This window comes from Pimephales promelas, chromosome 24 (assembly GCF_988280905.1).
Source record: "Pimephales promelas chromosome 24, fPimPro1.hap1.1, whole genome shotgun sequence".
NCBI lineage: Eukaryota > Metazoa > Chordata > Actinopteri > Cypriniformes > Leuciscidae > Pimephales > Pimephales promelas.
Genome location: NC_142792.1, coordinates 18,201,907 through 18,228,590, shown reverse-complemented (window position 1 = coordinate 18,228,590; position 26,684 = coordinate 18,201,907). Strand labels below are relative to the sequence as shown.

At 40.3% G+C, this 26,684-nt stretch overlaps 1 protein-coding gene across 9 annotated transcripts in view; it reads right to left on the bottom strand.

Moving 5' to 3' along the window:
* Nucleotides 1-4,931: 4,931 nt before the first annotated feature.
* The window catches only part of LOC120477082 (kinesin-like protein KIF21A), a 62,057-nt gene continuing 40,304 nt past the window's right edge, over nt 4,932-26,684 (bottom strand). For 2 of the 9 annotated variants that reach the window (XM_039668483.2, XM_039668488.2), the window contains 21 exons: nt 26,376-26,564; nt 25,817-26,016; nt 25,626-25,733; nt 25,458-25,526; nt 23,045-23,190; nt 22,819-22,963; nt 22,447-22,641; nt 18,755-18,856; nt 18,153-18,318; nt 18,013-18,033; nt 16,763-16,820; nt 16,483-16,537; nt 15,326-15,528; nt 13,707-13,829; nt 12,188-12,324; nt 11,883-12,057; nt 11,635-11,790; nt 9,763-9,880; nt 9,375-9,545; nt 8,487-8,686; nt 4,932-5,640 (listed from right to left, as the gene is read on the bottom strand). In XM_039668483.2, coding sequence (XP_039524417.2) covers nt 5,583-5,640; nt 8,487-8,686; nt 9,375-9,545; nt 9,763-9,880; nt 11,635-11,790; nt 11,883-12,057; nt 12,188-12,324; nt 13,707-13,829; nt 15,326-15,528; nt 16,483-16,537; nt 16,763-16,820; nt 18,013-18,033; nt 18,153-18,318; nt 18,755-18,856; nt 22,447-22,641; nt 22,819-22,963; nt 23,045-23,190; nt 25,458-25,526; nt 25,626-25,733; nt 25,817-26,016; nt 26,376-26,564 — 2,795 coding nt within the window. In that variant the 3' untranslated portion in view covers nt 4,932-5,582. The remainder of the gene's footprint in view (nt 5,641-8,486; nt 8,687-9,374; nt 9,546-9,762; nt 9,881-11,634; nt 11,791-11,882; nt 12,058-12,187; nt 12,325-13,706; nt 13,830-15,325; nt 15,529-16,482; nt 16,538-16,762; nt 16,821-18,012; nt 18,034-18,152; nt 18,319-18,754; nt 18,857-22,446; nt 22,642-22,818; nt 22,964-23,044; nt 23,191-25,457; nt 25,527-25,625; nt 25,734-25,816; nt 26,017-26,375; nt 26,565-26,684) is intronic. The other 7 variants (XM_089127161.1, XM_089127163.1, XM_089127162.1 and 4 more) reach the window with 4 other exon arrangements.

The window sequence follows — 26,684 nt, the reverse complement described above, 5'->3', positions numbered from 1 at the left end:
TGCTGCTGCATGGGCGAAGGAATGGTGCCACACTTGGAGAATTCTTCGCTGTGTGTGAATTCATGTGCATGTGAGACTCAAAACAGATTTAACACTGACAATGCCGTGACAGACTGACAACAACAGTTCCATTAATGCCATTCTACTTGTTCTTCTTCATTTTATTATTACTACGTGAATAATAACTGTTATAGAACATAATCATTATTAAATAATGCAGTATTTATTCAAGTAACTGTTGTTTTAGGCTATAATTTAAGTATTATATTACTTGATGTGACATATAGTATAATATACCATATTAAAATAATAGTAATACTGTTATAAAACACAATACACTAAATCATAAATATAGACATGATTAAATAATTATTTATTTTTTGTCTGGTATAATTATTTTTTTTGTTTGGTATAATTTCAGTATTATATCGGATGTGTGCATAGTACTGTAGCATCATACATACCCTATATATATATATATATATATATATATATATATATATATGAAGAGTTCAGATGCAAAAGCCTCTAAATGCCATTTGAAATTTTCTTCTTTAATGATGATTTTTATCAAACTTGTATATTTAAGTTCAGTAATTTCACTTAAATAACAATTAATAGGTAATTATCATTGCCATTTAAGTGAAATCACTGAACTTAAATATACAAGCTTGATAAAAATCATCATTAAAGAAGAAAATTTCAAATGGCACTTAGAGGCTTTTGCATCTGAACTCTTCATATATTAGTAATTATTACACAATTGTCTGGTTCTGTTAATATTGATTATGTTATAATAATTCTAATTGCAGCATTTTTGTGGACTAAGCAACAGAAATAACACAATACATGTTTATGTGTGTAACAATGGCTGTTACTGTTCTAATTTCTAATGTATATGATTAAATTTTTTGAAAGAATTGATTTTTGATGGGGATGCTGTCTAAAACTCACATTCAGGGATCAACAACAGTGATTATTGACTTGGTGAGCAGTATATTCATGCTAACTGGCAGTCAACTGGACATCAATGCAACGATTAGTTAACATTTATTCAGGGACAGCTTTAGATGACTTAACGGATGAATCCAAATGAAATTATAATATTTTTTATCATAGTGAATGTTACTGTTGCTGCTGTTAGAGTCTTTGAAAGGCAGAATTGAAGTAGCTCTTTTGTTGAAATACAAACAAGGCATTAAATATGCAACATGGAACCACAGATGAAAGAAACATCTTTTGTACAAGGTCTCATACTGTAAAACATGTTATGTGCCAAGGTTAATTATAGAAGTGTTACTAATAGCAAACCCTTTAAGAAACCTATTAGGCACCATATTTCTAAAGGATTATTAGGAACACCTTTTCAATTTCTCATTAATGCAATTAATCTAATCAACCAATTACATGGCAGTTGCTTCAATGCATTTAGGGGTGTGGTCCTGGTCAAGACAATCTCCTGAACTCCAAACTGAATGGGAAAGAAAGGTGATTTAAGCAATTTTGAGTGTGGCATGGTTGTTGGTGCCAGACGGGTCAGTCTGCTCAGTTACTGATTTTCACACACAACCATTTATAGGGTTTACAAAGAACATCCAGTATGCGGCAGTCCTGTGGGCGAAAATGTCTTGTCGATTCTAGAGGTCAGAGGAGAATGGGCCGACTGATTCAAGCTGATAGAAGAGCAACTTTGACTGAAATAACCACTTGTTACAACCGAGGTATGCAGCAAAGCATTTGTGAAGCCACAACACGCACAACCTTGAGGCGGATGGACTACAAGCAGAAGACCCCACCAGGTACCACTCATCTCCACTACAAATAGGAAAAAGAGGCTACAATTTGCACGAGCTCACCAAAATTGGACAGTTGAAGACTGGAAAAATGTTGCCTGGTCTGATGAGTCTCGATTTCTGTTGAGACATTCAGATGGTGGAGTCTGAATTTGGCGTAAACAGAATGAGAACATGGATCCATCATGCCTTGTTACCACTGTGCAGGCTGGTGGTGGTGGTGTAATGGTGTGGGGGATGTTTTCTTGGCACACTTTAGGCCCCTTAGTGCCAATTGGGCATCGTTTAAATGCCACGGCCTACCTGAGCATTGTTTCTGACAACCAATCCTCTGATGCCTACCTCCAGCAGGATGATGCACCATGTCACAAAGCTCAAATCATTTCAAATTGGTTTCTTGAACATGACAATGAGTTCACTGTACTAAAATGCCCCCCATAGTCACCAGATCTCAACGCAATAGAGCATCTTTGGGATGTGGTGGAACGAGAGCTCCGTGCCCTGGATGTGCATCCCACAAATCTCCATCAACTGCATAAAAATAAATATTATGGGGATATTTATTTAGTTGCGAGTACACATAACTAAAATGGCTTAAAAACATACTAAACAATGTTTTATTAAAAATATAAAAGGCAGGAAACGAAAAGTCGAAAAGTCTCTTTTTTTTCTTTATCTTAATGTCACTTGTTTACAAAAAAAAAAAAACATGATAGATGATAACAAGATATTAGACCTCATCATCTCAGCGGGTAATTTAAATTATCTCTCCATATCGCTTCATCAGGAATAGCCTTTAAATCAATCAGCATGTCTCACCAGGAAGAACAAAGACCTTTGAATAATTATCAGACACACTCTCATCAAGGTAGGCTATTTATTTCGAGATTGTATGTTTTTTTCAGTTTTTATATTCGCACAATTCTGCCTTGTTCAAACTGAATCCTGTATCCTTTCGTCATGTTTCCAGTGAGAGAGATGATGACGGACGGACATTACAGCAGAGTACGGTAGGATGACGTGATGGTGTGTGTGTGCTTGAGCTGAGAGATTCCTTACAGCTGAGTGAATTCCCTCTTATTCTAAATTTAGACGAGTGCCTTGCGAGATGGAGACAGCTGCTGTAAGAGAAGGACTTGCTCCATGTCCGTTCAACAGGACGGCGACGGTTACGGCATTAAAACGGTAGTTCACATACTCCGCAAAACGCCTTTGTACTTCCGGTTCTATTGCTCCAATTTAGTCAATGGGCTTGCTACTCTTTAGATTTAAATTTGTTTTTGAGCAACAGGCCACAGGCGATGCAGAAATAAAACAAAATATAGAATACAGTGTTTCCCCTGTGTGCCATTAGCATAAAATATAGTGTCAATTAAATAAACTCAATACTCAAGGTTTTATTAGTTCACAAACAAGACGAGTGCTTCTTCATGACAGGCTATTTCAAACTTCATCGTGAAACTACTGAGAGCATATTCGTTGGGATGATTATTTCAGAGTGATGGATCTGTGGTTTTATATTTTTAATCAGAGCCATACTTGCATCTAATTTGTCAAAGCTTCTGTAGATTCTTTTAATCACTTAATGTATCCCCCTTATATAATATAGATTTACATTAAACATGAATTGGTAATAACTATTAAAAATAAAATGTGCATGGGTGACCCCTCGTGCTTGGGGTCAAAAGTCATTTTAAAGGTACATTAGGGGGCCTGGCTGCATGGCTCAAATGCATAACACACACATTTTTTTTTAATTATTATTTTTTGTTTGTTTAATAAGTGAACATTTATTTTGTGCATTGATCAATATTTTAAATGGTAGATTACATTGTCACCAAGGATGTTTTTAAAGCGGAAAAAGATGTTGAGTAATCATAGTTTTGAAGGGTAGATTATAATAATTAATTAATTGCATCACAATTATTACATTTTCCTCAATTTTACGAGTGTTAAAATGTTACATTTTGCCAGATTTTCAGTATTTTGGGACTTTTTTGTTTTACTTCCTCCCTACAATAAATTCATGAAAGCTGTTATTGTACTTTACACTTTTCTAAGAAGTAATATTAATAATATTATTAATAATAAAAATCGTTATAAGAATCTCTATAATTTGTTTTAACCGTTTGCATTTGTGCACAATTTTTGATTTTATTTTATATCAACTGCTGTTTCCAATTTTGTGGTGAGTACCATCACACTAAGCACATACATTATATATATATATATATATATATATATAAATGAAAATTATTAAATAAATCAAAAAGGTAATAGAAATAACTGAAACATTTTTATTATATATTATTTGCTTATTAGCTGAGTTTTAAAGTAAGAAATGTTAATTCAACCCCCCCATAATATATATATATATACTGTATATATATATATATATATATATATATATATATATATACACACACACACACACACACAGTATATATGTAAATTAAGCATTATTTCCATTACAATTTAATCAAAAGTCTCCTGTAAGGACCATGTATGTAAGGACCATCCATATGCAATGCATACACTGTACATATAGACCATTTCACAAGATGTAAACAACACTGGTCCAGAAGCACTTCCTGTTTCAGTTTTTTAAAACTACATAAGAGCTGGGATAAAATACAACCAACAGAACATATAAAACTGAATCAAAAAGTTAAACAAACATATTTAAGATGTTTTCTTTACATGTGAAATAAAGAAAACAGTTACAAACTGAAACAGGAAGTGCTTCTGGACCAATGTTGTTTACATCTTGTGAAATGGTCAGTTCAGTCTATTGTGTGTGCACTGCCCCCTACTGATAGTACTATGAAATCGCAGTCTTACTTTACAGTACATTCCTTAAAGCTCATCATACTGTAGACCTTCTTCATCTTTGACTGTTCTGCTGACGAAACACAGCAAAAAAACTTCTTTCCAATACATTTCATTAGACAAAAAACTCCAGAAAACATGAGCTGTGGACAATTCTAAGTGATCTAGGAGATTTATACAGTGGATGCCATTGAAAACACGGTAAGTCTATGATATCCTCACAGCCTCGCTTTCATACCGGTCATGGCGCTGGTCTGAATAAGGTCTGATAATAGTCTTTGGTCAGGCTAAAAAAATGTCAGACACCTGTGGGATTTTGACAGATGTAGTTTATTTTCACTTGCCATCTGACATTGATAATAACTACAGTACATCAGAGGAAATAGTTTTGTACAGCGTACTAAAAGGTTTCAACCAAAAAATCGAAAAAAGAAACAGTCCAGGCTTTATAAAAAGGATAAAACACAAAGTAGACAAGAGATAGCGGTGCAAATATCATTGCACCATTCCAGTGCAGTTAAAATGGTTGCATTGAGACGGGTGACGTGTTGAAGTTACATGGAAAGATTTGCACAAAAGTGTCTAACTTTGGTCAACAAACATTGGAAAGAGCTGACATCAATATTAATGAATAATTTAGTTAAGTTCAGTCACAAACACACGTGCTTCTTAAACGCACAGCTCGTACGGCAGCCTGTGTTGCCCAAAGCCCAGCTTTAGGAATGTGCCACATGAACAAACACTTATTGACCTACATTATCCCCCATTATGGTCAGTAACTGCTAAACAGGGCACTTCAACACTGTAGATGAGGAAATATACAGCAGTCACAACAGGGAGCTCTCCACCGAGACACTGCCAAACGGAAATGGAAGCGGAGTTTCAGGAAAGGAATTTCTTGCAAGAAAGCCAAAACTTTCACAGTAACCTTGTGTTCTCATCAGAGGTGCGTTTACTGAGTCAGTAAAGGCCGTCCTCTAAAGATCCTTTCACTTGCCAGATTTTCACTGTCCGGTCACTGTAAAAAAACAAACAAATGCCACGATTAAGATTAACAATCTTGATTAACCATAATGCAGTTTAGCAACTATTTTTCATGAAAAAAATGTGTGTGCTACAGCTAACTACCCGAAAGTTACCACAATGGGGTGTTGCTTTATGGTTGCCAAGGTTTGCTACGCATTTACGTGGGGGTTCTGGTGGTTTTTAGCACATTGTTATGCATTTACCTTGGCGGATACCAAGGTAATGCTATGCGGATGCTAAAGAGATCAGAAGTGGTTGCCAAGGTGTTGCTATGCAGTTGCTAGGGTGATCTGGTGTTTTTTTTAATCACATTGTTATATATTTTGCCAGGGCAGTTACCAAGGTGTTGCTAAGACGCTGAAAACAAGAGTTCAGAGTGGTTGCCAAGGTGTTGCTATACAGTTGCTAGGGTGATGAGGTGTTTTTATTAAGTACAATGTTATGTATTTGCCAGGTCAGTAACTACGGTGTTGCTAAGAGACTGCAACATAGTTCAGAGTGGTTGCCAAGGTGTTGTTATGCATTTGCTTGGGTGTTCTTGTAGTTGTTAGCACATTATGTGTTTGCCTGGGTGGTTACCAAAGTGTTATGCGGTTGCAAATGATTTCAGAGGGTTGCCAAGTTGTTGCTATGCTTTTTCCTGTGAGTTCTGGTGGTTTTTAGCACATTGTGTATTTATCTTGGCATAGGTGTTGCTAAGCAGATACAAAATAGTTCGGAGTGGTTGCCAAGGTGTTGCTATGCAGTTGCTAGGGTGTTCTTGTAGTTGTTAGCACATTATGTGTTTGCCTGGGTGGTTACCAAAGTGTTATGCGGTTGCAAAAGTGTTCAGAGGGTTGCCAAGTTGTTGCTATGCTTTTTCCTGTGAGTTCTGGTGGTTTTAGCACATTGTGTATTTACCTGGGCATTTACTAAGGTGTTGTTAAGCAGATACAATAGTTCGGAGTGGTTGCCAAGGTGTTGCTATGCAGTTGCTAGGGTGATCTGGTGTTTTTTTTCAATCACACTGTTATATATTTTGCCAAGGCAGTTACCAAGGTGTTGCTAAGAGGCTGAAAAAAAGAGTTCAGAGTGGTTGCCAAGGTGTTGCTATACAGTTGCTAGGGTGATGAGGTGTTTTTATTAAGCACAATGTTATGTGCCAGGTCCGTAACTATGGTGTTGCTAAGAGGCTGCAACATAGTTCAGAGTGGTTGCCAAGGTGTTGCTATGCAGTTGCTAGGGTGTTCTTGTAGTTGTTAGCACATTATGTGTTTGCCTGGGTGGTTACCAAAGTGTTATGCGGTTGCAAATGATTTCAGAGGGTTGCCAAGTTGTTGCTATGCTTTTTCCTGTGAGTTCTGGTGGTTTTTAGCACATTGTGTATTTATCTTGGCATTTACTTAGGTGTTGCTAAGCGGATGCAAAATAGTTCGGAGTGGTTGCCAAGGTGTTGCTATACAGTTGCTAGGGTGATGAGGTGTTTTTATTAAGCACAATGTTATGTATTTATTTGCCAGGTCAGTAACTACGGTGTTGCTAAAAGGCTGCAACATAGTTCAGAGTGGTTGCCAAGGTGTTGTTATGCAGTTGCTAGGGTGTTCTTGTAGTTGTTAGCACATTATGTGTTTGCCTGGGTGGTTACCAAAGTGTTATGCGGTTGCAAATGATTTCAGAGGGTTGCCAAGTTGTTGCTATGCTTTTTCCTGTGAGTTCTGGTGGTTTTTAGCACATTGTGTATTTATCTTGGCATTTACTTAGGTGTTGCTAAGCGGATACAAAATAGTTCGGAGTGGTTGCCAAGGTGTTGCTATACAGTTGCTAGGGTGATGAGGTGTTTTTATTAAGCACAATGTTATGTATTTATTTGCCAGGTCAGTAACTACGGTGTTGCTAAGAGGCTGCAACAAAGTTCAGAGTGGTTGCTAAGGTGTTTTTATGCATTTGCTAGGGTGTTCTTTTAGTTGTTAGCACATTATGTGTTTGCCTGGGTGGTTACCAAAGTGTTATGCGGTTGCAAATGATTTCAGAGGGTTGCAAAGTTGTTGCTATGCTTTTTCCTGTGAGTTCTGGTGGTTTTTAGCACATTGTGTATTTATCTTGGTATAGGTGTTGCTAAGCAGATACAAAATAGTTCGGAGTGGTTGCCAAGGTGTTGCTATGCAGTTGCTAGGGTGTTCTTGTAGTTGTTAGCACATTATGTGTTTGCCTGGGTGGTTACCAAAGTGTTATGTGGTTGCAAATGATTTCAGAGGGTTGCCAAGTTGTTGCTATGCTTTTCCCTGTGAGTTCTGGTGGTTTTTTAGCACATTGTGTATTTACCTGGGCATTTACTTAGGTGTTGCTAAGCAGATACAAAATAGTTCGGAGTGGTTGCCAAGGTGTTGCTATGCAGTTGCTAGTGTGTTCTAGTATTTTTTAGCACATTATTATGCATTTGCTTGGGTGGTTACTTAAGTGTTGCCATGCGGTTGCAAAGGGGTTGCTTTGCAGTTGCTAAGGTGTTTTAGTTACATTACTCAGCTAACACACAATGTACCAGTTCTATAATTAATTGGTAATTTTTAGTAATTTTATCAGTTCCTAGTTGATAATGTAACGACAACACTGCAAGCATCAAATTACCACCTCGTTATCAGTAAGGTTATAAGAAAACCAAGATTGTTCTGATTATGTACAATAATTTTAATACTTTGGAAATTTTATGTTAACTATTTCATGTCCGGGCGTAGAATAAAAAAATAGCTACTGATTACCTGCGTTAACATAACAAGTCACTTATTCTGATTATCCCATGTGGCTTCCAGTGTATTATAGGTATTCTATGTGTGTGTTGGTGTTTAAATGCCTGTCACTCACTCTGAGGCGGTAAAGAGCTGATTGCTGTTTGTGCAGATGTCATTGACAGAGCTGTCATGACCCCTTATTTCTCCCAGAGCTCTGAGCGTGTCAGTGTGCCAGAATTTGAGCAGTCCGCCCTTGCAGCCGCTCACAACAGCACTGGAGCCAGGAACCACCGCCAGAGAGCTCAGCAGATCCGAATGAGCCCGTTCTACCTGCTACAAGAACACATGCACACAAATGAATTATATCAGGATGACTGAAAGTTGGTCATGAGGGTTTCACTTCAGTCAGTGTCTTTATGCGTGAATCGTGATAGTTAAGAGTCATATATGAACAAAACTCAGTTCCAGATCCTAGTGAGCTGACTCCCTGTCCTCAGGACCTGAAACCTGCTACTGAGAAGAATGGAAATGCTAACGAATAGCTTTCTCCAAATATTATAGACTTTCTTGATTCAAATAGAGTTTAGCATGATCATCAGGGCTTGACATTAACTTTTTTGCTCACCAGCCACTGTGGCTAGTGGTTTTCCAAAGTTACTAGCCACTCCGCATTTTCACTGGCCAAAACTTTGACATCGATAGTATAACCATGGGGAAAAACTGCAATATTGATTTTTATTCAAAATGTTAATGTCAAGCCCTGATTATCATATTGCTTATCTACTGACTTTTTGTATTTGTGCAATACATTTTATCTCGATTCCATCATCTTCAATGACATTTTTCACTCAGTTTTTGACTTATACACACAATTTTGCTGCATTACAGATGGAAGCGCTTTAGCTTTGGGAATGATGCCTAAAAATGCAGCTTAGATAGGCAGCAACACAGGATTCTGGAGCACATCCAGAGCGTTTACCGCCACTCAGCAAATCTGCCTTTTCTTGCACCAGGTACTTACCCCTTGTATGTGTTTGCTGGCTAGATCCCATTTTTTAATGCAGGAGTCTCTGGCAGCAGTAAAAAGTGAATCCCCATGCATGGCCAAAGCCTCCAGCCCATCCTTATGGGCTGGGTCGAAATGATGTGCGGCGCTGATACTGCCCTGAGTGCCTTCCACCACTTCAAACATCTGCAACACAAGAAAATGAGAGCCTTAGGGATACAGAACAAGTCCAAAAAGCATATCTATCTTGATTTTGTTTCTGGTTGCACGAGGCTACAGTTTATTAATGTTTTTGTCCAAGCAAGCATAAATTAGCTGCAACAGCTTTGAGCAAAAGGTGAAAATTACCATACGCACCCATAGGGGCTCTTATGTTAGTTCACGGAGAGAATGTTAGACGTACCTTAACGGTGTGATCTTTTGAGCCTGTTATGACCACATCTTGACCCTTCCCCATCTGGTCTACCGCAAGACAAATTACCGGCCCCAGATGTCCCGTCAGTTTCCCAGTAGATACAAACCTGTAGAAGACAACACAATAATGTTTAAAAAGTGTCTTGCCTCAGGCTATAATGCAAATGGATTTTTCAAATTTGCAGATTCATCTATGGTAGCTTGATTTTATAATATCGACGATATGGCTATTATCTACCAACAAACATTGAATTGAATTAGCATATCCATTATGTAAAACCGTAGCCAATAGGCTAACGTTACTATAAAGACGCTGGCTTGTAAACGTGAGCTACGCCATCTTTTTTAAGCCCATGACACTATATTCATATGACATGCTGAAATATATGGGTATCGTTTGAATTTGAACGATTCTGATTCCGATTCCTTGTTTCGATTCCGGTTCCTAACGATTCTCGATTCCGATTCTTTTAAGAGGCAGGGTCAAAAAAGTTTAGCTAACCTTGCTAACCAACGGTCTTTCTGAAGGAAATACTCCTTCTGTAAAAAATACTCCTTTTGTCACAAATTTTGCATTTTGCCGAGATTTCGTTATTTTTAGAAAAGTGAAGCCACACTTTGGATCGCCGACATAAGGTACTCACGTTCGACTCGCGTGGTAATGCCAACACTTCCGGTAGACGCTTCTTCGTTGGTGTTGTTCAGCGGTTTCTTCTTCCGCTCGGCGGACTGTGAATATCGAAACTAGGAATCGAAATTTAAACTTTTGAACGATTCCGGGAAAAACGAAAAGTTAGTCTCGGTTCCAATCGATACTCGATTCTCGATACCCAACCCTAGTAGTAGAAAACAATACTGTTTCCCAACTGTAGGGGGACCCCGAGAGCAAAATGTAAAATGTAAATGTCCAAAAATTTAACTTTTCTAAGGACAAATGCTAACCTTGCTCTATTCTGTGAGGCGCGTTTGTAACGTCACGTAATACGTAATTACGTTCAAAAATCGTCCGACATCGTTGTTTTACCTTTTAATTCCTTTTTTTGTAAACGGCGTTTGAGTTAGTTTGCACATTCAACCTATGCGTTCAACTTGTAAACACTGACTCTGTACTTTCGGCTACGTCGCCCGTGACCTTTTGAGCGTAATTACGTATTACGTGACGTTACAAACGCGCCTCACAGAATGGAGAAAGGCTAGCATTTGTCCTTAGAAAAGTTACATTTTTGGAATAAGTTTTGAAATAACCGATCGTTTCGCATGACAAGACCCTTATTCATCGTTTGGTGTCGTTTAAATACATTTGAAGCTGCATCTGAAACTGTTATTAACTGTCTTTTCGACCTTGTACCGTCTGGTTCCCATTGAAGTCCATTATATGGAGAAAAATCCTGGAATGTTTTCATCAAAAACCTTTTCACCAAAAACCCAAAAAAAATTTCTTTTCGACGGAGGAAAGAAAGACATGGACATCTTGGATGACATGGGGGTGAGTAAATTATCAGCAAAAGTTTTTCCAAAAGTGAACTAATCCTTTAAGTCTGTACGTCATACTTGCAAGAAACTATACTCCTTGCAAAACACACTGTGGGTGAAAGTTCACTTGAACAAAGATTTCTAGAAACACGGAATCAAATGTTGGTGACGGAAGTCGACAATGCTTTTGGGAAACACACTCCAGGTTACCTATCTTCTACGATCCATTTTCTCTTTAAGGTCAGTTGGTGGGAGTTTGAAGAGAATCTAGTTAGTTGAAGCTTATACTACAGTTAAATTTGTATATTTGAAGATGACTCTACCCAAGTGCATTTCTTATTAGTTATAGTCCCCATTTAGCAGTGACTCGTGGTAAAACCGGTCATACCTTCTCAAGTCCCACATCCTGACGGTGTTGCCTGAAGCAGCATAAAGGAATGTGCCGGAAGGATTGAGGGCGATCTGATTGATCTGATTTTCTCCCGGTGGAATGGCAACAGAACTACTCCCACACGTGTCACCTTGGGACACTTGTCCAGAAGAACTAAAGGAGACAGAGGGCTAAAAATGAGCAACCATAGGTCAAATATGTAGAAGCTTTAGAGAACAGTGGTTTTTAGTACCAGAATGACTCACGTGAGGGTGCGAATGCATTTGGCAGAGTCACGGATGTCCCATACTTTGACATAAGCAGTGGAGACGGTGAAGACCAGGCTGGAACAGTATCGGACCGACACTACACTGCTGGGATGATCTCCAAGAGACATGATTTCCTGACCCGTAACCAGGTTCCACACCTTACATGTGCGATCTGAGATGGAAAAATTGATGCTTATTTGTAATTCTTGTAGGGAGTATATACTAGCAGTGCATTATGGGTAACAACTTGAAATTCCTCGCATCTATGACTGGTTTAAGAAAAATAAAGATCAGCGTCTGACCCTTTGAGCCGGTGAAGAGCAGATCATCAGTTGAGTCCACACACAGCAAGGGTTTGGTATGACCCTCGGCCACGTGAACACACTCCAGTCTGGATGCTCGGCTGGAGCGGGGCGCTTGAACTGGGCTTACCGCACTTCTGGACCAAAAAACACACAATCAAACCAAAGAAAGTAAAATACACTGGCTCTGTTCCAAACTGTAGTGAGCAGCCTAGCTAAACTGCACTTTTAGGCATCATAGGTTGTTCTAGAGGTGTGGCTACAATTACCATTGTTCTTTTTTTTCACGGCAAAATCCATTCATTTCAATTGGAATCCACGGGACAGGAAATTTCGTGTGAGGCCCAACTTGAAAATTTCTTAAAATCTTCGTAGGTGAAATCTACTGAAGCAAATTGTTTGGATTTCTATTGAAATAACTGGATTTCGCCTGCAAAAATCCAACTTTTCATAGGCGAAATCCAGTCCTCTCAATAGCAATCCACATAATCGTACAATACTGCCAATGGACATGGACCATTTTTGACCCATACAATTCGGCTAAAGTGACCCTCTATGGCAATAGAATTAATATGTTGTAGAGCCCGACCGATAAAGGATTTTGAAGGCCGATACCGATACAAATATTTTTGGGTTTTAAAATCCGATATTCCGATATATCGGCCGATATTTTTTTTTTATATTAAATATTGTTGGATTTCACAAACGTGTAAAAGAAAAGCTTTTCTGCACAAGATACGTCTAAATGTTCACTCCTCGCAAGTATAACTTACATTTCACAATGCAGGGACTGTAACTAGAGATATGCTAGTTATAAATACGGTAATCATTACTTTAATTAGGCAGAAAAAGTTCATTGTGGTTTCCAAGCTCATTAATGTTAACGTTAGCGGTCTTCCACTGATGATAGTAGCATTAGCTTGCTTTGTGGTTAGCTAGTCTATGATGAGCCATAATTTAGCAATAGATAACATCATACTGCAAATTGTAAAACATACATTTTCAATATAACAGGCCAATGAGAGATGATTAAAGCGAGTTTCGTCCGTTTTTATTTTATTTTTTAAATATTCATTTATCGGCCATTATAGCTGCCGATAACGATATTATGGAAAATGCCTAATATCGGCCGGCCGATATATCGGTCTGGCACTAATATGTTTTAGTATTTGTGACATGTATAAAACATGTTTTGAAATGGAGCGATAAACGGTATTAAACCCCGGTATTTTTTTTTTGTCAAAACTTGCTAAAGTGGTTTTGTAATGCTAAGTGCCTTATAAAGTTGCTATGTTGTTGTTCTAGGTGGTTGCTAAAGTGTTTTTTGGTTGCCAGGGTCCTGCTATCATGTGGGACAGCTAATGCTAATTATTAGCATTAGTATTCTATTGATGCTCGCCTTAGTAAACTGTGTTCTTGTATGGCCGTTCACTTTAGCAATGCGAGAGATTTAGAACGTCTGTAAACAAATGTACCAAGATGTTTGGAAGGAGGAATTTATGTAAAGCTAGTTTCTTACGGTTTGTCCAGGGCTCTGGTTTTGTCTGCAGGGTTCTGGCTCCTGTCCTGAGCTCTTCTGCGGGTGAGAGGCGAGCGGTCCACAAGCTTCTTTTCTGTAGCCGTGGGAGATCTGGCACTGGAGCTATACAGTAGACAAAAGCCAGCGCGACTTAAAAACTTCTCATCAGATGTGACTGTAAGGCTAGAGGAGATGTTCTGGTGAAGGCATTTGCCACGGTATGCCATGTTCCCAATAAAATATGTTTTATAACGAATTTGATTAGCCATGTTCATAGGCATTGTGAAATACACTTCATGTCCTTAATCCCTTACACTATAAGTATCGATAATAATAGTAAGAAACAGTCATTTCTTTCTTTGAACCAAAATATACACTCACCGGCCACTTTATTAGGTACCCCATGCTAGTAACGGGTTGGACCCCCTTTTGCCTTCAGAACTGCCTCAATTCTTCGTGGCATAGTTTCAACAAGGTGCTGGAAGCATTCCTCAGGGAGTTTGGTCCATATTGACATGATGGCATCACACAGTTGCCGCAGATTTGTCGGCTGCACATCCATGATGCGAATCTCCCGTTCCACCACATCCCAAAGATGCTCTATTGGATTGAGATCTGGTGACTGTGGAGGCCATTTGAGTACAGCGAACTCATTGTCATGTTCAAGAAACCAGTCTGAGATGATTCCAGCTTTATGACATGGCGCATTATCCTGCTGGAAGTAGCCATCAGAAGTTGGGTACATTGTGGTCATAAAGGGATGGACATGGTCAGCAACAATACTCAGGTAGGCTGTGGCGTTGCAACGATGCTCAATTGGTACCAAGGGGCCCAAAGAGTGCCAAGAAAATATTCCCCACACCATGACACCACCACCACCAGCCTGAACCGTTGATACAAGGCAGGATGGATCCATGCTTTCATGTTGTAGACGCCAAATTCTGACCCTACCATCCGAATGTCGCAGCAGAAATCGAGACTCATCAGACCAGGCAACGTTTTTCCAATCTTCTATTGTCCAATTTCGATGAGCTTGTGCAAATTGTAGCCTCAGTTTCCTGTTCTTAGCTGAAAGGAGTGGCACCCGGTGTGGTCTTCTGCTGCTGTAGCCCATCTGCCTCAAAGTTCGACGTACTGTGCGTTCAGAGATGCTCTTCTGCCCACCTTGGTTGTAACGGGTGGTTATTTGAGTCACTGTTGCCCTTCTATCAGCTCGAACCAGTCTGGCCATTCTCCTCTGACCTCTGGCATCAACAAGGCATTTCCGCCCACAGAACTGCCGCTCACTGGATGTTTTTTCTTTTTCGGACCATTCTCTGTAAACCCTAGAGATGGTTGTGCGTGAAAATCCCAGTAGATTAGCAGTTTCTGAAATACTCAGACCAGCCCTTCTGGCACCAACAATCATGCCACGTTCAAAGTCACTCAAATCACCTTTCTTCCCCATACTGATGCTCGGTTTGAACTGCAGGAGATTGTCTTGACCATGTCTACATGCCTAAATGCACTGAGTTGCCGCCATGTGATTGGCTGCTTAGAAATTAAGTGTTAACGAGCAGTTGGACAGGTGTACCTAATAAAGTGGCCGGTGAGTGTATATCTTTTCACCAATCACTTACACAGCATTTGTCTTGGATGCTAAGCTAGAGGATAAGGCCATTGAGTCCCTGTCCCCTAAGTGAAGAACAGGGACCGGTTCTTTATTTCCCTCAGGATTCTCCACTACAGGAAGTAGAGCGGCAGAGAAATCCTCTGGAGGGGCATCAGGGTCACCAGTGTTGGCGTACAACAGCTCCATTTGGGTGGTAGTTCTTCTGCGAGCCTAAATTCATCGCATATGAAAACAAAGAGTACAAATTAGAAGTGAGGAAAATGTCTCATAATTTCAATTTATGTCCTCAACATAACTTTTTCATCAATGAATATAACGAGGGCTGCTGTTATTATTATTATTTTTTTTATAAACTGTTTATTCTATGTAAATAGTTGAAGCATAATTATGTGAGCAACATAGTAGGAAGTAAATAACATAAAACCAAACAGGCCATTTTAAAATTTCTATATATATATATATATATATATATATATATATATATATATATATATATATATTAGGGCTGTCAAATGATTAATTGTGATTAATCGCATCCAAAATAAAAGTTTGTGTTTACATAAGTGGGTGCACTGTGTATAATTATTTTATATATATAAATACACACACATACTTGTATTTAAGAAATATTTTCATATATACTGTATATATATTTATATATAACTTATTATTGTATATAAATATAAATATTTTATACATAAGTAATATTTTTTTCTTAAATATACATGCATATGTTGTGTGTATATATATATATATATATATATATATATACACAGTGCATCCACATATATTATGTAAACACAAACTTTTATTTTGGATGCGATTAATCGCGATTAATCGTTTGACAGCCCTAATATATATATATATATATATATATATATATATATACACACACACAAACACACACTGGAGCAATTTCAGCTTTGCCATTATAGATTTGAATTACATTTTAATATCAAACATATCAAAACAGAGAACTTCTTTTGAATTATAATATTTCACAATATTACTGTTCTTTTTCTTTCAGTATTTTTGCTAAATTAAATACAGCCATTTTGAGCATTACAGATTCCTTTCAATATTATTAAAACCTTATTGATCTTTTAATGGCATAACATCTTTGTTATATATGTGTGATTGTATCATTTATTTAGTATGTTGTACCTTATTTCTGACTTTAGTGTCTCCGCAAAGTTTCATGAGATCTGAAGCCAAACAACTGCAAGAGACAAATATTCCCATGTCAGACAAAAATGTTAAAGTTGAAAATGAAATGACACATTTCTGAAAGACCGATTTAAAAAAAAAAACACACAACAAGCAATTTTTAAGGGAGCTTAAAGTATTATTCAGCAAAAGACTCAGAATCAGTTGACTGTGTTTTATAGATAAAAACACACCAAGACAGATTTACAGTTCAGTTTATAGAGCTTTATTGGCCTACCTTTTCTCTGTGGCTGGACTCTGTGCTGATTCATCACTGCTGCTTTCATCACCGTTCTCTAAGCAAACACACACACACACACACGCACACACTTCAACATCAGAAACACCAGTGCTCTCTCATTTTAGCTTGTCAGTGTATGTCAGCAAACATTATTATTCAAGCGACATGCATCATAGTGTTGTTATCACAACCCTGAATTCAACAGAACTAGAAAAGAGGAGGCGTGTTCAGTCTACAGCCAGGACACCAGCATTAGGGATGCAAACACATTTCTGAAGGACGTATGGTCACTATGGCAGACATAGAAAAAGGAAACTAGTAAGTGAATATGTAGTTCGGCTGCATTTGTAACATGTTCATCATATAAAGCCAGATAAAGTAGATTTAAAATGTGTTGAATTAAACAATCTCGCCACGTTTTTCCCCATGTCTTTTTTTTTCTCTAAATAAACACAGAAGAATGACGGTATTTAACTTTTCATTTATATGCACCACTAAACATCATACGCACCGTTTAAACATTATTAAACATGTGTTTACATTGATAAAATATATCAAATTACACAAATTAATCACTGGCTGATGTTTAAATATTTGAAATGATAACCATTCTTAATAATGTGCTATAAAAATATCATTACATAAGCAGTGGAAGGGCAACTAAACTTAGAATTGTGTTAAAATCCTTGCAGTATTAATACATTTTATGAAATATTATATTAATTATATTCTACATTATATGAATAATTGTATTAATATATTTGTAATATTATTAGTGCTGGGCAACGATTAATCGCAGTGTTTACATAATATATATTTGTACCATATACATAAATATTTCTTAAATGCATATCTGTGCTTTTATATGCAAAATAATTATACGCAGTGACAGTACACACATATATTATGTAAACACAAACATTTATTTTGGATGCAATTAATCGCGATTAGTTTGCCCAGCACTAAATATTGTGTTGTTGTTAATTAAAATGTTAATTATTGATATAATAGGAATTATTATTAGTAGTATTATACAGTATAATGCTGAATTTAACACTATGACAAACTAATAACAGCTGAAAGAGTCTACGTCCTCCATGGGTCTTTTTTTTAGAAGCTCGGCATGTTCTTCACAGAGTAAAGTCCACAGGGGGTTTAGGCAAGACCCATGCAGCTCTACTGTTACTGTCTGTTAGTCTGAGGGAGACACATGCACCGGTGGGACAGCTCTAGTTGCCTCTACTTACCCGATGGCACGTTACCTAGTTCTGTTTGAATTCAGGCAACAAAAAGACAAAAGCAAATCAAAATCAAACTTAAAAGGAACAAGTCTAGAGAGCTAAACACCAGGCAGCTGAACGTGAGAGCGTGTTTGCGCGTGTCAGACCTTGAAGAGCGTTCCCGAGCAGGGCGTCCAGCTCAGGGTTGAGCTCGGCTTTCTCCTTGAGCATGTGGAAGAGCAGCTGGTTCTGTGTGGCGCTGTTTATCTCCGTCTGTTTCAAACGGCCCTCCATCACTTTGATTTGAGACTCCTTCTGTGCAGCTTGAAAGCCCTAAGAACAATGATATATAACAAAATGTTTATGGGTGGGACAAAATATAAACCTTTAATATGTTGGCACCCTTTTTATGATTCAGTTAAATCCAGATGGTAAAAAGTCCTGGTCTACATTATTGAATGTTAAGTTGCACTCAGAAATGGGTCATACTGTGGATGTAAAATGTGTCCTTACATGTTGTTGTTCCAATGATAATCATGCTAACTCTGAATTAAGGATACTATCCAGTAGTATCCGCAATGTACATTATTTTATACTACGTTATGTAATGTTATATTATCAAAATAAGAATTATGTGCAAATATTCTTTTACTTGAAACCAAATGATGATAATTTATTCAAATTATGTTAAAGTACTAATACTGACCAGTGATTATTAATATATTGTGTATCTCTAAAATCAAAATGAAAATCTGTTGAGCTCCCGAACCTTATTGATGGCCATTGACAGGAAGTGGTCGAGCAGGACACGGGCCTCTGATAGTGTGCATGAGCTGATCACAGCAGAGACGTCCACTGTATCTCCCTCCTCCTAAAGTGAAGAGCGGAAAGAAAATGGATTTTGAGCCAATGAATCAAACATTTCATACATTTTTTCTTATCATAAACAGGGTCTGCTGCTAGATTATCATCATTTTACTGTATGTACTCTCAGGGTATGCTACTGTGTGTCATCATTAGGCTGCAAAAATTAGGTTAGTCTTTCTGCTTATTCCGAGGTTTACTGTAATTAGCCGGATCCAGGCCGTATCCAGATCAGATGGTGGACCTGAGCCTAGACACGTCCACAACGCATGATGTAGTCAGCCGGATCCGGGCCGTATCCAGATCCGATGGTGGACCTGAGCCTAGACACGTCCACAACGCATGATGTAGTCAGCCGGATCCAGGCCGTATCCAGATCAGATGGTGGCCCTGAGCCAAGACACGACCACAACGTATGATGTAGTCAGCCGGATCTGGGCCGTATCCAGATCAGATGGTGGACCTGAGCCTAGACACGACCACAACACATGATGTAGTCAGCCGGATCTGGGCCGTATCCAGATCAGATGGTGGACCTGAGTCTAGACATGACCACAATGGATGATGTAGTCAGCCGGATCCAGGCCATATCCAGATCAGATGGTGGACCTGAGCCTAGACACGACCCCAACGCATGATGTAGTCAGCCGGATCCAGGCTGGATCCAGATCAGATGGTGGACCTGAGCCTACACACGACCCCAACGCATGATGTAGTCAGCCGGATCTGGGCCGTATCCAGATCAGATGGTGGACCTGAGTCTAGACATGACCACAATGGATGATGTAGTCAGCCGGATCCAGGCCATATCCAGATCAGATGGTGGACCTGAGCCTAGACACGACCCCAACGCATGATGTAGTCAGCCGGATCCAGGCCGTATCCAGATCAGATGGTGGACCTGAGCCTAGACACGACCCCAACGCATGATGTAGTCAGCCGGATCCAGGCCGTATCCAGATCAGATGGTGGACCTGAGCCTAGACACGACCACAACACATGATGTAGTCAGCCGGATCTGGGCCGTATCCAGATCAGATGGTGGACCTGAGCCTAGACACGACCACAACATATGATGTAGTCAGCCGGATCTGGGCCGTATCCAGATCAGATGGTGGACCTGAGCCTAGACACGACCACAACACATGATGTAGTCAGCCGGATCTGGGCCGTATCCAGATCAGATGGTGGCCCTGAGCCTAGACACGTCCACAACGCATGATGTAGTCAGCCGGATCCGGGCCGTATCCAGATCCGATGGTGGACCTGAGCCTAGACACGTCCACAACGCATGATGTAGTCAGCCGGATCCAGGCCGTATCCAGATCAGATGGTGCACCTGAGCCTAGACACGACCACAACGTATGATGTAGTCAGCCGGATCCAGGCCATATCCAGAACCGATGGTCGACCTGAGCCTAGACACGACCACAACACATGATGTAGTCAGCCGGATCTGGGCCGTATCCAGATCAGATGGTGGACCTGAGTCTAGACATGACCACAATGGATGATGTAGTCAGCCGGATCCAGGCCATATCCAGATCAGATGGTGGACCTGAGCCTAGACACGACCCCAACGCATGATGTAGTCAGCCGGATCCAGGCCGTATCCAGATCAGATGGTGGACCTGAGCCTAGACACGACCACAACACATGATGTAGTCAGCCGGATCTGGGCCGTATCCAGATCAGATGGTGGACCTGAGCCTAGACACGACCACAACACATGATGTAGTCAGCCGGATCTGGGCCGTATCCAGATCAGATGGTGGACCTGAGTCTAGACATGACCACAATGGATGATGTAGTCAGCCGGATCCAGGCCATATCCAGATCAGATGGTGGACCTGAGCCTAGACACGACCCCAACGCATGATGTAGTCAGCCGGATCCAGGCTGGATCCAGATCAGATGGTGGACCTGAGCCTAGACACGACCCCAACGCATGATGTAGTCAGCCGGATCTGGGCCGTATCCAGATCAGATGGTGGACCTGAGCCTACACACGACCCCAACGCATGATGTAGTCAGCCGGATCTGGGCCGTATCCAGATCAGATGGTGGACCTGAGTCTAGACATGACCACAATGGATGATGTAGTCAGCCGGATCCAGGCCATATCCAGATCAGATGGTGGACCTGAGCCTAGACACGACCCCAACGCATGATGTAGTCAGCCGGATCCAGGCCGTATCCAGATCAGATGGTGGACCTGAGCCTAGACACGACCCCAACGCATGATGTAGTCAGCCGGATCCAGGCCGTATCCAGATCAGATGGTGGACCTGAGCCTAGACACGACCACAACACATGATGTAGTCAGCCGGATCTGGGCCGTATCCAGATCAGATGGTGGACCTGAGCCTAGACACGACCACAACACATGATGTAGTCAGCCGGATCTGGGCCGTATCCAGATCAGATGGTGGACCTGAGTCTAGACATGACCACAATGGATGATGTAGTCAGCCGGATCCAGGCCATATCCAGATCAGATGGTGGACCTGAGCCTAGACACGACCCCAACGCATGATGTAGTCAGCCGGATCCAGGCCATATCCAGATCAGATGGTGGACCTGAGCCTAGACACGACCCCAACGCATGATGTAGTCAGCCGGATCCAGGCTGGATCCAGATCAGATGGTGGACCTGAGCCTACACACGACCCCAACGCATGATGTAGTCAGCCGGATCTGGGCCGTATCCAGATCAGATGGTGGACCTGAGTTTAGACATGACCACAATGGATGATGTAGTCAGCCGGATCCAGGCCATATCCAGATCAGATGGTGGACCTGAGCCTAGACACGACCCCAACGCATGATGTAGTCAGCCGGATCCAGGCCGTATCCAGATCAGATGGTGGACCTGAGCCTAGACACGACCCCAACGCATGATGTAGTCAGCCGGATCCAGGCCGTATCCAGATCAGATGGTGGACCTGAGCCTAGACACGACCACAACACATGATGTAGTCAGCCGGATCTGGGCCGTATCCAGATCAGATGGTGGACCTGAGTCTAGACATGACCACAATGGATGATGTAGTCAGCCGGATCCAGGCCATATCCAGATCAGATGGTGGACCTGAGCCTAGACACGACCCCAACGCATGATGTAGTCAGCCGGATCCAGGCTGGATCCAGATCAGATGGTGGACCTGAGCCTACACACGACCCCAACGCATGATGTAGTCAGCCGGATCCGGGCCATATCCAGACTAGATGGAGCACTTGCATGGAGGACCTGCATTCCTGAATGAAGTGTCAGCAGAGATTGTGTAAACTAGACTCTCCCCTGTGAAGGCCTCATCGACACGACAGCCATTGGCACTGATCCTCAACAAACCCATCTCCATACCGGGGTGGTGACTCCGATCTTCAACCAGATGGAACTGGATAATATTCTGATATCTTCTGACTTATAATGGTGCCTGAATCATAATCACACACTGTTCATTGCCCAGAGGGGAACTGGCCCCCGACTGAGCCCGGGTCTATCTCTGTAAAACTGCTTTAAAACAATCTGCATTGTAAAAAGCGCTATATAAATAAATGTGACTTGACTTGACATTTCCTGTTTCTCACACGTACCTTGGCCTCTTCCATCTGCATGATGTTGGCCTGGCAGTCGGCGATGCTGTCGTTGATGTAGTCGATGTTGGCGGTCAGCGACTCCATCTCTTCATTAAGAGAGACGACGGTCCTGTCGGCATCCGTGTCCTCGCTGGCGATCTTGTCCCTCTTTTTCGTCACCTTCTCTCTGCGTTTGGTCAGCTCCTCACGTTGCTGTACAAAATTAAGCGATTGATTTGTCAACTAACCCAATCTCGAATTGGCTTAAAATGAAAATTCACCACAGATACTTGAGTTTACATTTTTTCATCTAATTAGCATTAACCATTTGTCCTACGTTTTTATTGATGGGTATAAAAAAATGAATAATAAAAGTTCATTCTGAGTCACCTTAAGTAGGCGGATCATTTCGGTCTCCATGTTGGAGATGGTCATCCTCTGCATGATGATGTCACTAATGTGACGCTCTAGCAACTGCCATTTGGTCCGTGCTGTTCTGGTAAAATACACTCCTCCTGTTCTCATCTGGTACCTTCTTTAATACAAATATCATAACCACATCAGTCACTCAAACGCTCATGAGCCAACCCATCTGAAATGAAAGCTCACACGTTACCTCGTCCCGTTATAAGTTATTGCCCCGCTGGTGGCTGGTCGGATGGGAGTCGTACGGGGTGAAGACTCCTGCAAAGGCTCTGGTAAACTGATCTTGCGGTTAACCTTGCCGGATGCTGGTCGCACTTGGCGTCTCAGGGCAGATATCTGATTCAAAAATCAAAAATCTTAAAGGGATACTCCACTTTTTTTTGGAAATAAGCTTATTTTACCACTCCCCAAGAGTTAAACAGTTGGGTTTTACCGTTTTCGAATGTATTCAGCCGATTTTTTGATATTTAGAAGAATATCAGAAACAAGACAGGTTCTAGTCTCATTGACTTCCATAGTATTTTTTCCTACTATGGAAGTCAATGAGACCAGAAACTGTCTGGTTACTGATATTCTTCTAAATATCAGAAAATCGGCTGAGTGGATTCGAAAACGGTAAAACTCAACTGTTTAACTCTCGGGGAGTGGTAAAATGAGCCTATTTCCAAAAAAAGTGGAGTATCTCTTTAATATTTTTTCTCTAGGTGTTAGTACACCCCAAAATTAAAATACTATTATCATTTACTAATGCTAATTTCAGTCCAAACTCATAAGATTATGTTAAAACTATCTCTGAGAAGTTGAGTCTCTAAGGCTGTGTGATCACCACAATGCATTTTAAGCCAGCTGAAAACACCTTTCTGCGAACGCTTCGGCGGGGCAGCGATTTGTTTGTTTGTTTGTATCCGATTGTTTGTTTCTGAATACAAAAATGTCAACATAATGTAACAATTCCACACGTTTTGAAGAGATGTGCTTGTTGCTGTCGTTTGTAATGGTTGTACAAGCAGAATGTGACGATGTGGTATTTGTCCCACCCCTCCTCCCCTGTTATTGGACGGCTGGGAAACCAGTGACAGTAGCCGCATTTCCATTATCCTTCGAATTGAATTTGCGAATTGAAAATACACTTAATGGAAACACGTAAATTTCGCGAAAACTCCCATATACCACAAAAAATGGTTGTACAAGCAGAATGTGACGATGTGGTATTTGTCCCACCCCTCCTCCCCTGTGATTGGACGGCTGGGAAACCAGTTACAGTAGCCGCATTTCCATTATCCTTCGAATTGAATTTGCAAATTGAAAATACACTTAATGGAAACACGTAAATTTCGCGAAAACTCCCATATACCACAAAAAATGGTTGTACAAGCAGAATGTGACGATGTGGTATTTGTCCCACCCCTCCTCCCCTGTGATTGGACGGCTGGGAAACCAGTTACATTAGCCGCATTTCCATTATACTTCTAATTGAATTTGCGAATTAAAAATACACTTAATGGAAACACGTAAATTTCGCGAAAACTCCCATATACCACAAAAAATGGTTGTACAAGCAGAATGTGACGATGTGGTATTTGTCCCACCCCTCCTCCCCTGTGATTGGACGGCTGGGAAACCAGTTACATTAGCCGCATTTCCATTATACTTCTAATTGAATTTGCGAATTGAAAATACACTTAATGGAAACACGTAAATTTCGCGAAAACTCCCATATACCACAAAAAATGGTTGTACAAGCAGATTGTGACGATGTGGTATTTGTCCCACCCCTCCTCCCCTGTGATTGGACGGCTGGGAAACCAGTGACAGTAGCCGCATTTCCATTATCCTTCGAATTGAATTTGCGAATTGAAAATACACTTAATGGAAACACGTAAATTTCGCGAAAACTCCTATATACCACAAAAAAAGTTTTAACGCTCGCATGAGGTGGTTTTTCAGGCAATTCGAAAAACAGTATCTTTTTCTGTATTTACAGGCCATCCGGTGTACGTAAAAGTCAATCATTGTTTAAAGAAAGCGCAGTATATAGTCCAGAATACTGGATTCTAAACAACAAAAAAATGCCACAATTTATCAAGACCATGAAGAAGATATGAGGGAGAAACACCCAGAAAACACCTCATTCGTGTCGTACCTATGTATGTAAGGGTCTTTCCTTGCCATTAATGTTTGGATAACACGCCTACGTGTCCTTTGATTAAAAATAATGGCTAGTGCGGTGGCTGCGATATACGTAAACCTACCAACATCCGTCGTCAAGAGTTTTGTTTAGATTTTTGCTTCAGTTGCATAACACCGATTAATGGAAACGCCGTAATTTCGCAATAGTTTTTGAAAATATCGCAAAAGTTTTGCGCAAATCTGTAATGAAAATGCAGCTAGTGATGAGCGCTGTGTTTTAACCAAAGTTAAACATTCTTCAACTGTAGGCGACTCAAAAAAACGATGTTTTTGACACTTCCGTTAAAAACAATTGGAAAAATACGCTAAAAAATAGGCTATGGTGGACACACGGTCAAACACCTCTTAACCAGTTACAGCCAGCGCTTTTGTAACAAAACATTGTAATTCTCAAACAATCCAGGTTCTGTCACCTCCTCTGCCCTCCTGCGTAAAACAAGCTCCTGCTGTCTCTTTTGAGCCTCAAGCTGCCTCAGTTGGTGCTAAACAAGACAAAAGAAAACAAAAGCAGAGAATGAGCAGGGATTGTATCTGAGAATATCCCATAATTCTCTGGGGCTGTTCAGGGTACAATGTGTCACCTCCTGTTTGCGCTGGTCTTTCTTGAGTGTGGCGATCTCTCGGTTGCGGCGGGTCTCTGTGACTCGGTTCTTCTCCTGTTGCTCCTTCATCTGTTTCATCAGACCAACCTGAACGCAACAGAGTCAGGTTCAGAGACACTACAGTACAGTGATGGTTCCAGCAACAGTAAAAATACACAAACATACGGTACCTTGGTTTTCTTCATCTCAGTCACTTCCTGCTGTAGTTTCCTTAGCTGTTTCTCGTACTGTGATTGGTTCTTTAGCAGGCGTGCGTGCTCCTTCTGTGCTGACTGCAGTTTCTGCAACTCCTTATTCATGGAGTTCAGCTTCTTCTCGTATTCCGATTTAATCTTCTTCGCTTTCTCCTCCGTACAAGTCTCCACTGAGCCTGCATAGAAATGTCAAATTTCAACTTTGGATAAAAAAAAACAAAAAAAACGTTACGCTTCTACAGTTACGCGACAGTGCCACTTACGCTGTGCTAACAGTTTGTTTTAAGAGTGCAGTGTGAATTATTATTATTTGTGCATTTGCATTTTCATTCAAGCTGTTTCTAAAACAAACCAGAAGAGGGCAGTACAGATGTACTAAAACTATACCAGTCAAAAGTTGGGAATAATTATGATTTTTACTGTATTTTTGATCAAATAAATACATTTCAAAGCATTAAAAAAATCCTTATTGATTCCAAACGTTTGATAGATAGTCAAGTGCTTAATTATGCTTGCGTATGATTGTGTTTTGTACCCATGTTATGCAGTACGCGGTCTCTCTCCAGCTGTGTGTCCCTGATTTTGCTCTGCAACATCATGAGTTTCTGCTCATACTGTTGTTTGAGTGTGTGCAGACGTCTCTGACTGTTCTCCAGTTCATCGATCAGCCGCTGTTTGATGGCAATCTCACATGTAATGTTGGCCAGATCTGCCTGGAAGTCCTCTGTCAACACACAAAATACACAGAATGTTGTTTTTTATTCAACAAGAACAAGAGATGATCAAATAAAATAATTAAAATGCTATTTAAAAATGATGTTTAAAATTAATAGTTTAATAAATG